This window comes from Ammospiza nelsoni, chromosome Z, assembly GCF_027579445.1.
Source record: "Ammospiza nelsoni isolate bAmmNel1 chromosome Z, bAmmNel1.pri, whole genome shotgun sequence".
NCBI classification, from domain to species: Eukaryota; Metazoa; Chordata; class Aves; order Passeriformes; family Passerellidae; genus Ammospiza; species Ammospiza nelsoni.
In genome coordinates this window covers 760187-773745 of record NC_080669.1, presented here as the reverse complement: position 1 = coordinate 773745, position 13559 = coordinate 760187, and the positions used below count along the sequence as shown (strand labels likewise).

General features: G+C 41.5%; 1 protein-coding gene across 1 annotated transcript in view; it reads right to left on the bottom strand.

The window, feature by feature from the left end:
* Positions 1 to 13559, bottom strand: part of MSH3 (mutS homolog 3) — a 95639-nt gene that overhangs the window by 52787 nt on the left and 29293 nt on the right. The window contains exons 9-12 of the mRNA XM_059492045.1: positions 9650 to 9762; positions 7885 to 7999; positions 1560 to 1644; positions 882 to 991 (exon numbers count right to left, since the gene is read on the bottom strand). Of these exons, the coding sequence (XP_059348028.1) occupies positions 882 to 991; positions 1560 to 1644; positions 7885 to 7999; positions 9650 to 9762 (423 nt within the window). The remainder of the gene's footprint in view (positions 1 to 881; positions 992 to 1559; positions 1645 to 7884; positions 8000 to 9649; positions 9763 to 13559) is intronic.

Below are 13559 nucleotides of genomic sequence, written 5' to 3'. Positions count from 1 at the left end.
TATCTCACTATTTAAACTGCCAAAAAAAAGTAATGAAAATTAAAACTGCTTAATTTATTTTCAACAGTAAAACAGAGGGGGAAATTACTGTGGATAACCAAGTTAAAAGATCATCTCCTGTATGCTACAAGTGAAAGGAACAAAGTGACAACTTCAATGAACTCTGCATTGACAATGCTCAGGAAACAGCTACTCAAATGAATGGATCCAAAAACTCAAACTGTGGGCAAAAGCAGCCCATGGACTCAACACTGCTATTCACCACACACTCAACCACAGCACTCAAATCAAGTCTGCCAAGAGAAACCAGAAAAGATGGACTCCATTTCAAAGCTGAGACAAGTCAGAACCAGCACAGTACTGCTACAAAACACAACATTTCTAAAGCACAGGTCAAAATACTGGAGCGGCCAAATAATCATCACCTTTCAGAATTAATGGAAAGGAACCCTCTCCTGTGCAATACATTGTGTACAGGGTAACAAAGGCATCCACAGCTACTTCAGAAAAAATTAAACGCATTAAATGTAAATACTTGTGTAAATGTAAATACTTGTGAAGCAAGGAAGACATCTAACATTAATTGGCAAGTTTAAGAACAAAACAACCTCCAATCCCAGGCCATCCTCGTTCCTTTTCTGAAAAAGGGTACAGAATTAGAATGGTGCCCACTCTGATTTCTGCAGAGGAATTTCTAACTTGGTCCAAACTCATTACTGTTTATCTGAGCCCAAAAGAATGGTTTAACTCCTGCAAACCTCAACACAACACCCATCACTCTGCTGCGGATCTCAGGTATTCTGGACAATGAAACTCCCTGGGTATACTCAGTATCACAAGCAGAAAACAGAGGCTGAGCCCAGCATAAGGAACCACCTCACCTCAGTTTCAGCAGGGGCTGGGTCACCCATTTCCTCAACCTTCGACGTCCAAACGAAGTTCTGGTGTGATCCAACACCCAGAGCAGGCTTCCTTTTGTTTTCATGTCGGTCTGAAATAACAAAAATAACTTAATTATTTTCACCTGCTCGGTTTTGCAGTGGGAGGACCTTCACATGATTCAAAACATTGTGTTTGGGCTTTAAGATATGGCAACTGTACATTTATTATCAATTTTATTCAACAATGCCTTACATGAAGAACCTCCAGGAGCAGTAATATATTGAAGTATGCTTTTCCTTCCTTTGGCTAGAAAATGGTTTTTAGGAAATAACCAGGATCAATTAAACAGTTAAAATAAGTCTGTGCATAAAGCTCTGAGCAGGAGCACAAAAACAAGCTCTACTGCAAACACAACTGCAGTTGCTGAAGAAATTAAATTTCAGGAAAGTTCTTTGTTAGTTAAAGTGCAGCACAGTTCCTAACTCATACTAAAAGCTAGTAGAGATTAACTTCATTTATGCCTCTGAAAATGTTATCTGCCTTCAGTCTAATCCCATTTAAAAGAATTTAAGACTTATGGGTCAGATCTGAATATCTGATGAACTTCATTGGGAAAAGTAAGTCAAACAGCCATGAAAATCTCAGCATTTATTAAAAATTGTTACATTTGTCCTTACCTGATTCTGTAAAATTTCAAGATTTTTCATTGTTGTCCCATTAATTGTCATGTATTCCGTTTCACTGGACAACCGTTTGAAATTGCTGGGGAGAGGAATTTCAGATGTTTTATCTTAAATGTGGGCATGGGCAGAACACTGAAACACTCTCAGGTTTCTCACATTAGGGAATTCAACAGCTTCACAAACAAATTTTTAAAAGTCAAGTAAGAAATTAAAATCTCTTGACATAAATAAAAGAACTGAACACTAGTAACTTATTTTAACTTTCTGCTTGGGAAAATAAAATTTCAGACAGACTTCCTCATTTCCTACAATGACACTAACAAAGCTCAGAACAAAATCCAGCCCTTCTGTTATCTAACCCTTTTCTACTAAGTGGTTAATTTATTCACTTTACAATTTAGCAATGACAGGACTAACAATTAATACTTCAAGAATGGAACAAATTTTTAACATGACTCATCATCAAAATATTGTATCAAAATACATATTTATTTTCATTACTACTGTAAATTTAAACAGCCTGCAAGTGCCATTATGTAGAAAAACAGAAATAGGGGAAACTGAAAATATTTTATTTTGGTTTAATATGAAATAACCAAAATTACCTGACTTTTTGATACTCCTTAGCAGAACTGGATGAGGCCAACCCAAAGGCTGTGTTGCTTTAGAATCACCATTAATAAAACCCTGGTATTAGCTGTGCAGTCACATTAGGCCTGACAATCATTTCAGGCACACACGCAGTAGTCAGGACTGTAAAGTGCAAAATCCTCTCTAAACGCTTCTGACAAATCAAGTCATGATTGTCTGGGTTAATCATCCTGCTGACTGCCCTTTGCACAGAATCTAGGACACTCTTTGCTGTCCTAGACTAAGCAGAACCACTTGCTGGGCAAGATTTAAAACAGTTCTCTTGACTTTTTTGACTCACAAAAAGTTTTTCAGTGCATTCGATTTTAAACCCTCTGGAAAAGTACTTGAATGCTCTACCTTTTCCTCTTAGACACACAGCTGCATTGCTGCTACACTAGAAACAAGAACAGCACCAAAACTTTCAGAAATATGAAATATTCGGAGACTAATCTTATATATTTATGTCATATGCAGGTGCTTGGGCCTGCTACCAAATTTTTTTCTAAATAATGGGTCAAATTAGAAGTATTTTCCACAGAATTGTAAAAAAAGCATATTCAACTGAGGGCCCTCAAGAAGTTTAATGACAGCTTGGAAGTACAGCTGACTCAGAACTGTACCCATAGTTGTAATTATTCTGCTTTGTGCGCTATTTCAGAAACCAAGGAAGCTGACCAGCAAAAGAAAACACTGGAGGCAAAACCAGCAACACTTTCCGAATTACACGACATTGTAAGCAACAAAACAATACTTCTTTTTATTATCCTCAGCCACAACTGCTGATGCTGGCAAAAATTAATTAGGAATGATTCCTGCCGGGCTCCCAGTCCCTGCGTGAAGCAGCAAATCCCATCTGCTGTTCCAAAGGCACCTTTCTGCACCCGGGACCAACGCAGTTTCTCAGTTTGCCCCTGCTCCAGCCTCTGGTCCCTTAAACTCAGCTGGGTGAGAGCCCAGCCCTCCCAGCTGCCCTCCACAGCCAGGAGGATGCTGCTGTCACATCAGAGCTCCAGGACGGTGGGGTTTTCTGGTCCTGGCTTTAGAGCAGCTAGCACAGGACACACTCTGCTCGCAGCAGGGCTGCTCAGGAGCGCCTCAAGACAACTCACTCTGCTCCACTGCACAGTGGATTTACTCTTCTTTCACAGTGTATTTACAGTTCTTTCAGATCAGACAAGCTGAAGTTGTTTTCACAGCATAAATTATGTGTGTCTCACATTACCCAGGTGTTTTCTTCATCTGAGTTACTTCACCCTGCTATTAATCGTGGTAATTGAGAGTTTAGAGTACATGAGTAACAGCCAAGATCAACTGCAGGATATGCCCAACCAACAATTCCACATGTCACAGCACAGAACATGTTTTGCTTCCACCCACTCATCTTCCCTCAGCTTGGGATCAGAACTTGATAAAAACGTGAAAAAAAAAAACCATATTCTTTATAAGGTATTTAGAGACCAGATGGCAGGAGAAGGTTGTAGGTAACCATTGAGTCAGGGCTGGCCTTGCAGCAAAGGTCTCAGCACAAGCCTGGCGTGAGGTGCTGGTGTGCTACTGCCAGCCCTCCCTGCACTGCTGACCTTCCAGAGATCACTGGACGGCACCACGGGGCCAAAACTCCTCCTGCAGGTGACACTGTGACCCCAGCTCCAAAGCACAGCGCCGCAGCTCTCCGAGCGCCCGGCAGCACAACACCCAGCGCAAGGCAGTGGGCCCAGCTGGGAAATCCATAACAGCAGCGGGGCAAGGCAGGGTCAAGCCATCTCTGGGCTTACAGCAAGGAGAAGAGTAAACAAACAGAAGCTTCCAGGGAGATTTAGGAATCTTACAGGGAACGCTCATGAGAATGAGGTTCCTGCCCATAAAATTACTTTTTCAGAGCAGGACCACACGATGATGAGTATGAAAAGGTTACTGTTCTGATTCAGCATATCCCCAGACTTCAGTTATTATTGTAACTGGAGAAACTGGATCATCTGTGTCATTTTTTCAGTACTTAAGGGGTTTATAAAAAAGAGGAGAGCAACTTTCTACACAGGCAGTTAGGACAAGGGGGAACAGCTTTAAACTAGGGTAGGGGAGCTTTAGTTTCATGAAGGAATTGTGCCCTGGCAGGGTGGGCAGGCCCTGGCACAGGTGCCCAGAGCAGCTGGGGCTGCCCCTGCATCCCCGGCACTGCCCGAGACCAGGCTGGACACTGGGGCAGGGGAAGGCATCCCTGCCATGGCAGGGGAAACTTGAAAGTCCCTTCTGATCCCAATCAGTCTGGGATTCTGTGATTTTGCCTCTCGAGAAGCCTGCAGTGAAAGGTGGTTTTAATGTGCTGTGTTCCTTATTTTCTCCACGTGAGATAGTATATATAATTTCATACTCGGTATCTCAGCCTAAGTGAATGCATGTTATTTAGATCAGGAACTTTCAACTACTTTTAATTTTCCAAATCTCTAATGCTTCTGAGTGCAGCTGCAAGGCACCCTGAAAGCAACAGATTTTCTTTGCTCAATTACCTTTTACAGAGCTCCAGGGTCTTTGTCTTTGAGATCTCTAGCGGTGAACAAACCACTAAATAAACTAACACAGACAATAAAAGCAGGAATCCCTAAAAGCTTTAAGAAGTAAAAACAAGTCTCTCCATTTTTCAGAAGGACTAGTTTTCCTTAGGTTCCATAACAAAGACATTTACCACAATCTGTGTAGCAAAGCATGTCAAGCCCAAGACTATGTTTTGTGTTTCATTAACCAGGTTTAAACTCATTAGTGAGTATTTCCACAGGGCTAGAACTTTTGATCTGAATCCCTTTTTGTTTTGTGTATGATTTCTTGAAGTACATCCATCGCTGTTCCAAACTTACAAACCACTACCTACAAAGTCTCTCTCTGCCATATCCAACATGCTGGAAAACAGAGGTAAAACTGAAACACATCATGACACATTTCCTCAGCAACTGCTATGCCAATGATTATTTTTTCAAACAAAATTGGATACTCAAATGTGCTTGAAAACCTCTCCTACCTGTGTACTAACTTCTTGACAAAAGCCTTTAATAAAGGTCTCTCAGTATGTAAAGGTATTAGAACACACTGATTAACAAAAACTTTTACCATTCACTATTAAATGTATTTTTACTTGCTGCTGGAAGTCTAAAGCAACCAATCCAAGCTTGGGGTCCTGCTGTGGCAGAAATCTTTATTTCTTTGTAACGTTTCGCTTGTTTTTAGGATCTTAAAAGTAGATTTAAAAGCTTCATCGAAATATGAGAGCAAAACCTGCTTCACCCCACCAATTCCTTGACTCACAAGGTAACTCATGACTCTTCCTACTAAACTGAAATGGAAACTTTTTTTCAGCTGGGAGAACAGTGTTTGTCCAAAGGAGGAACAGAGGTGAAATGGATTTTTCTGTCATTCTTCCTATCAAACAGGTCTTCTTCATCCAGACCTGTGACACGTTAACAAACTGAAAACCACCTCACAACTCCCACTTCATGCTCTCTGACTCATCTGTACATGCTCACTGACCTGAATTCTTCTGGGAATTTCAGCTTCCTTGACAATGCAATGGAATATTTCTCTTCTATTTCCTAATTCAGGACATTAATGAGCCAGACATTATTTGCTTAAAAGTCTTTCACTGTTCAGTATTTAGATAGTATTTCACTGGCATTAGGAAAAAATACTGAAGTTGAGTTTTTCTGAATATTTGGCTGTTTGTTGATCCCCATGACACACTACAAGCAGCAAGTGGAACTTGGGCAGTTGGAGCACAAAGGATTTAGAAACAAACACAGCAGAATCCAAGCTCCTGACCACAAAGTTGTCTCAAGAAATGTTATTGTATTTCTTCACAGAACTTCACCAAGACATTAAGTATTTCTTTGCCTTTTCCCTCAGATGCTCATACAGTCCCCAGAAATCCATTAGAGCAACCTTCAGCAGGCAAATGCCAATGCTAATATTTAGTGCTTTTCCTTCCCAGTCTATAATGTACTTGATTTTAGGATGCAGCTGTTACAAATGCGACTGACTGCTGCCACATAAGCCTCCACGTAATTATATTTGTCCTCTGCAACAGAATTACTTCTACATAAAAGATGGATTTCACATTTTCTCCAGCTGAAAGAACATTCACCTCCTGTGTGATTGCACACAGGGCACTGTGACAGCAGTGACCCATGAGCTGACCATGAAATGGCATTTCCTTGGCATTCATTTTCTTCCTCAGAAGTTCTACAAGATTTCTCCACCTATGTCAGTATATTAAAAAAAACAATTTTTTTTTTTAAAAAGGCAGCCAAAGAAGATAAGCAGGCACACCACAGTGCAAGAGCACCACAGATCACACACATCTTGATGGATCAGCAGGGAAGATTGCACAAGAACTCTTTCCCCATCAGTTCCATAAGCACATCAAACCTTTTGATAACATTCAAGTACAGCCTGGAGAGAAGGGCAACTTAAGGAAAGAAATCCATCCCAAAATTCAGAACACATATAATTTCCAAATATTTTGGTGGACACTGTTTCAGCAGTGTGTAAAGCTGGCACCTGCAGTTGATGTTTTAAATGCAGATGGTAACCTGAATTGGTAATGCAGGGAGCCCTTCAAAACTGGCCTTCAAACTCTCAGAATCCCACACAACACGTGAATGATTTACAAATGACATGACATATTTCTAAGTTTCCACTCTGCAGCCAGACTGACTTTATTAAATCCTGCATACTTATGGGACAGAGGAATACTGAGACAACTGGGAGAATATTTTGCAGAGGATCCACGACAGGTAAAGCTGTTCTATTTAATAAGCCTCAGTGATATTTCCAAAGCTAAGCCAGGTAGGACAGCAATGATTTATACTCATGCAAGACAGGATAAGAGAAGCTTTAACAGTGACAGCAGTGACAATTTTCATTTGATTCCACCTGCATAAGCCTGTCACAAATCTTGAGTTCTCATCTCAGCATATCTAATAAACCCAGGTGCTGGGACTGCTCAAGAGGTGACAAGGTCACAACCATGTCAGTGTGGTTTTGCAGAAACTTTGCACAAATGGTCGTCCTCTAGCAACAGCTTTTGCCATGACCCTTCTCCCCACTCCTGCTTACCCCTGAGTCCAGCCAAGGGACTTTCCAGAAAGTCAGGATGTGTTAAACAGTTTTTCCTAAAACTGATAATTACATTCAACAGCTGAAACAATACAGAGTTTATACCTGCCTCCAGAGCTACAGAAAGAAAACATTATTTACACACTGCTGGCAAACTGCAATGACATCCACAAAGCTATGTTGCAACAGCAATTTTTTTTTTTTTTACCTGCCCAGAAAAGCCCCACATTTTGGTTACACAGTAAAACTGAGATGCAACAGCTGATACCAACAAACTGTAAAATTTCTTCCATAGTATCAAACAGTTTTTGCACCTTGTTTGTTTTCAAACCTGGCAGCAGTACAGGCTCATTCACATCACTGACAGTAATGTCTACACAAACTTCACAAAGGTTCTCCTGAAACACCACTCAAAGGAACCACTTGATTCTTTGACTTCTGATTTGGAAATCAAATGGAAGGTGTAATTTTTACAAAGACTGTGTTTATCACTAGCAAGTTTTTCATTACAATCAGGGACACTGTCTGCTAAAACCTGCAAGAAGTGGTGCTTTGAATTGGAAATTGATGTAAGGCAACTTACCTTGGATTGTAAAGCATCTTTTCCAAATTAAATTCTTTGAGATATGTAATTACTGCTGCCAGAGAGCAAATAACAGGCTTATCCAAGCTTAGTATTACAGATAGGTTTTGAGGACCTAAAAAAATAATTTTTCTTGTTAAATGTTTATTTTCTGGTTAATCCACTTTGTAGAAAAAGGATAATCTGCTTTTCAATTTATTCTAATAGAAATCTGTCATGTATATACAGTGTTTTATGACATCTATAAATCAACATAAAGCAAGGCCCCAAAATAACACTTATAATTCCAAATAATGCAGACACATTGCAACAGTGTAAACACATGATGAAACAGAAAACATTTGACTCATGGGTTTTCCTTCATGAAAAATCACTAACTGTTGGCATAACAAACTTCTAAATATACAGACTAAGAACGGAATTCTAACATCTTCATTTTTGTGCACAGCGCTCTACTACAGTGCCTGTTCCAGCTGCAGCCAACAGGAAAACCCACTCCACGACACCACAGCACAAACTGGTGCTTTTAAAAACCCACAGAGTTCAGCTTCTTTCAGGGATGTTTTCAAAGCTGTCCTCAGGTAGCACCTGCAACAACTTCAGAACTTAGTTAACAAGACTGTCGCTCCAGTCTTCAAAAAGGGCAAGAAGGAGGGCCCAGGACACTCCCAGGAGCCACCCCTGGGAAGGTGATGGGACAGGTGGCTCTGCAGGTCATCACCAATAATGCACAAAAAGAGGTCACCAGGAGTGGCCAGCTGTGCTCACCAAGGGGACATTGTGCTTCAGAGAGCTGGGCAGGGAGAAACCTAAGGAGGTTCAACAAGGAAGGGCAACCACAGGTCCTTGGGAGGAACAACCCCAAGTACCAGAACGGATTGGGAGTGACCCACAAGAGACCAGCTCTGTGGAGAAGGACCTAGGCTTGCTGGTGGGTGGCAAATTGACCATTATCTGACAGTGTCCTGGGGACCAGGAGGGCAGTGGGATCCTGGAATGCATCAGGAGGTCAGGGAGGGGATCCTGCCCCTCTGCCCTGCCCAGGTGAGGCCACATCTGGAATGCTGTGCTCAGTTCTGGACTCCAGATTCCAGAAAGACGAGGAGTTGCTGTAGAGGCTCCAGTGGAGGCCATAAAGATGATTATGAGGCTGGAGCACCTCTCATGAGGAGAGACTGGGAGCTGAGCCTGATTAGTCTAAAGAAGAGAAGGCTGAGAGGGGATCCCATCAATCCATATAAATACCTCAAAGGGGTGTCAAAGACTCTTTTCAATGGTGCCCAGTGCCAGCAGCAGCAGCAGTGGCCATTGAAGAAAGGGCAGTGAGGGGCAGGGCAGCGGGAGGGAGAACTTGTGTGCGTGGAGGGACGGCAGAGCCCTGGAACAGCTGCCCAGGGAGGGCCTGGAGTGTCCCTGTGTGGAGCCATCCCAGCCCCAAACATCCCAGGATTCTGTGAACTTGAAGAATATTTCAGATGTTGAGTAATCCCCCTCAAGTGTTATGTATGTTTAAATTTAAATCTGTCTAAAAACACACCTTCAAGCTATGAGAAAAAGTAATGGTGGCCCTGCTTCATTTCTATTTAAATAATGTTCCTTTTCCATCAAGCTCAAAATGACATCCCACTGAGCAGAGAATGAAGCAAAGGTGGCCAAAAGCCTGTGTGACTGTAAAGGCTAACAGGGTGCATGCTTCAAAGATATTTGGAATGAAAGACCTGTAATGTCAGGCACTTCTTTTGCATAAAAATCTGAGTGAACATACCTGCAGTACCAGGCACCTCTTTTGCATAGAAGTCAGTAACCCTCTGAAAAGCATGGCTGTACTCAAAATTGCGGTTTTCCATCCTTTCTAACCTAATTCTGTCATCCTGTAACCTGTAAAGGAAAAAAAAAATTACTTTCAGGTTTTTACACTCCCTTCATGAAGGAGGTTACAAAAGTGCACTTTCTTTTGTCTTTGCGTTGTTAGGAGTTGAATGGGTAAGGAATTAAGAAATGAGCTATTAAAGTAGGTTGAAAACATTTCCAAGCATGGTGTGTTTTTTTTAATGTTTCTTCTAACCTCTGTGAAAGTGCAAATAAAGCAAACCCAAACAGCAACAAGCACAGCCAAAAGAGAGACAGCAAGAGGTGGTGTAACACACCTGCAAGGTAGATACTAACACATCTTCACCAATCATAGCAAGTATTTGCTTTATCTCTTCTTAAAGACTTCTGAGGATCAAACTTAAGCTATTATCCTATCCCATTCCATATTTAATTATCCTTTGGAAGACTTTTTTTTCCATGCTGTAGAGCTAAAGGGCTAGATTTCTTTTAGCCTTACTGCAGTCTAGGCAGCCAAGGATGGATTATCGCTGATAACCCTCTCCTATCAGCAGTTATATCAATTATATCAGTTGTATCAGCAGCCCCTCCCACTTTAACAGCACCACCAAACACACCAAACTTTACAAGATGCAGCATTTCCCCACTGCCTGTTTTCCCTAACTGGCGGCTGGAACTAAGATTGTTCGCTGCCTTATCATGGCAGTTTGCACGGTGTTGATAAGCACTGAACAGATAATGCTGGTTAAAAACCCACCCAGGAGAACTCATGGTGGCCCTGCCAGCCTTGAGCAGAATTACACAGCTTCACAGTGAGCACTGAGCCAGGGGCAGGAGGAAGCCCCAGTGGGAAGACACACGCTGAACCCACTTGGCCTCAGGTTTTCCAGTCACTCTCACACCCCCACGGGACGTGAATCAGCCAAGTGCTTTGAGGAGACTGGAACTGTGCCAATGAGAGGGACTGTGCAGGTATTACAGCGTGGAAGTTAATCAATACCCTTTCAGCAGGGCTTTCCAACTTCACAGGGAAAAACAGACAGGTTTGCTGCCTCACATTCCACATACCCCCACCTGAAAGGATCAATATATCCAGCTCTCAAAAAGGAGAGTTAATTTCCACAACACGTGTCCAACTAACCTGACTTGTCCCAGCACATGCTCAGTGATCCTGCTCCGCCTTCAACTGACTGATCAAATTAAGTTTTCAGTCTTCACACTCTCTGGAGTCCCCTCTCCCCAACCCTTCTCAGGAAGAGCAAACATCCTTCAAGCAAAGGAAAACACCAACCCCAGTCAGCTGTTTTCCGCCTTGCCTTTTGCCCCTTGTGTTGGACAATACCTTTTCACAACCCAGAGATGGGACAACTTGAGAGGTGTTTTCAAAATTTTTATTCAATTTTCAGTCTCATTTGAAGGGTGAGACAGTACAGATGTTATAAATCACTCCATCACACTCAGAAGTTAACTATTTGTTAATTGCAGTACACCGTAAGAGTTTCTTAGCCTGTCAGCTTTAGCCATACTGTGCTGTAGATGCCTTAAAGCCAATTATCTAAAATTACCCCTTGTGGGTCCCACTACAGTGCATCTTTCACAGTTCTGTTTCCCCACAGTATCCAGTCTTATTTACAAGGCCATCCTTTGTAACTTGTTTCTGGCTCCATTTCTCTCTCAGCAATGTCTGACCATTCCACGGCATTTCTAAACCAGCATTTCTTGTCTCAAGGTTTGCACACTGTGTGAGCCTTCTGCCAGGCCCTGAGAACTCTCTATAAATCCATTTCCCACATTTCCCCCTGCCTCTTGTCAGAAAAAACTTCTTTGATGGCCTTGTTCATCATTTGCTGTGCACAGTGAAGCACACAAGGCACTACCACTAACAATGCCACGATAACGATCAATGCATATAAACCTATTTTGCAAAGGTCCTTTAGCCAAGGTGCAAAACTCCATCCTTCAAACAAATCATCTAACCATGATCCAGCATGTGTTTTGATTTGTCAAGTCTCTCATGTTTTTCAGTTGTTTGTGGACGGACTCTGAATGCTCAGACACGTTCATACAACACAGTCCTTCAAAATCTCTGCAAATCCATTTCCCAGCCTTGCTCCAGGCCCCACCACTGCTGTGCTCCAGCACATCCACCCCTTTTGGTAAATCAGCACCAAAATCAGTGTCTCACTGCAGAGGTGCAGAACACCCTCAGCACTGCCTCCCCAGGTGATGGATGACACCTGGGGAGCAGCACAGCACCTGAGCCAGCCCTCAAAGGCAGAAGGGCCCTTCTGCAGACCAGGTGTGGGTAGCGACTTACAGAAGCAATTTTACACAAAGATTTTATTTTTAATTTCTGCCTCTTTATGTTTTCACAGCAATGACCACAGACAAGCAAGGCATAACGAGGTCTGCAGAGCTGATCTGTAGAAAGAAAGTCAGAAAGGAAGGCTTTGGGGTGTATTTCACTGGATGGTTCATGCCACACCTGTTTGCTTTCTAGTGTTTAAACATTCATTGCTGTAATTTTAATTCATTTGATTTTCTTCCCTTTTATAACCAAATGTATCCAACTCCTTAGCATAAACTCTGGAATATGATAGTTACAATCAATATATGTTCAGTGACTTCTGACAAAAATATTTTTGTTTGCCAACTCAACGAATGAGAAACATTCACAATTATTCACTAACTTAAAATTACTAACTCAGTGATCTGCAATGATCTTCAAATATTTTAATATTTGTACTGTAGATACAGCAACATCAAATATGTATGACATTCTGACTGAAGAGTATGCACCTGATGTTTTAGATAAAGTAAAAAAATTTGGAAAGTTACAGATTCAATGCGTGAAAAAAACCCTTAAATTTTAACAAGATGCATGAAAAAAAAGTTTGCTGCAAAGGTTTTCATGCGCAGCAAGATGATCACCAAAGGCCATTTTCCTTTGTAATGCAGTAACATATAACATGACATGTGCATCCTAACCTACTCCTGTTACTGGAGGGACTGATTTATCTGTCACCCTGCTGGCAAGGTGGAAAAGGATCAGCACTGCTGGGTTTAATTCCTCTATTTATCTGACAATTCAATGCATCAACCTAAAATTTGTTGCTTAACAAGTGCTGTAGGAAAAATATAAAGAGTACTCTCACTTTGACAGAAAGATCTCTTAAGAAAAACATTTATGAAAATGCTAGAAGCTAAAAGGAAACAACATAAATAAAACTAATTTACAGAAACCGACTCAAGGTATCTAAAAAATAACAAAATCTTTTATTAGGAATGAGCTTGGTTTAAGCACAAGAGCTAACTGCAGTTTGCTACATAAAGCAGGAACCACTTCATTGTTGCTCTACAATTCACAATTAAACAGGCATAAAGTGAATAAAGACTTACTGCAAAACAGACACTTCCAAACTCAGTTTCCTTAAAGCTCAGTAAGTCCTCCTAAGGAAAACAAGTAACTGCAGAATTTTACCTTTCTTCTGCCATGCCCATTTTGATTTAGTGCATTCAAATGCAGGGGTACACAGACCAAAATTTCCCTGCACATCCCTGTATCACAACACAAGCACACTAATGATGCAGAATTTGGGAAGGTGTCTGCTCCTAAAATTTAGTATAAATGTTTTACTTCTGATGCTAAGCACAGACCTGTAAAGCACAAATGATTTATTCAGTTTTTCCTGTACAACTTCTTCAAGACTTATTCAGACAGGTCATCCCCATTCTGCTGGGATGACCAGTCTGTCACTGCAGGGAAAACGTGCCAGCACTGCCCAGCAAGGCAAGACAACCTGGATGCATTAGTCCTTTCAGAAATCCAAGCACACTGTGTCACC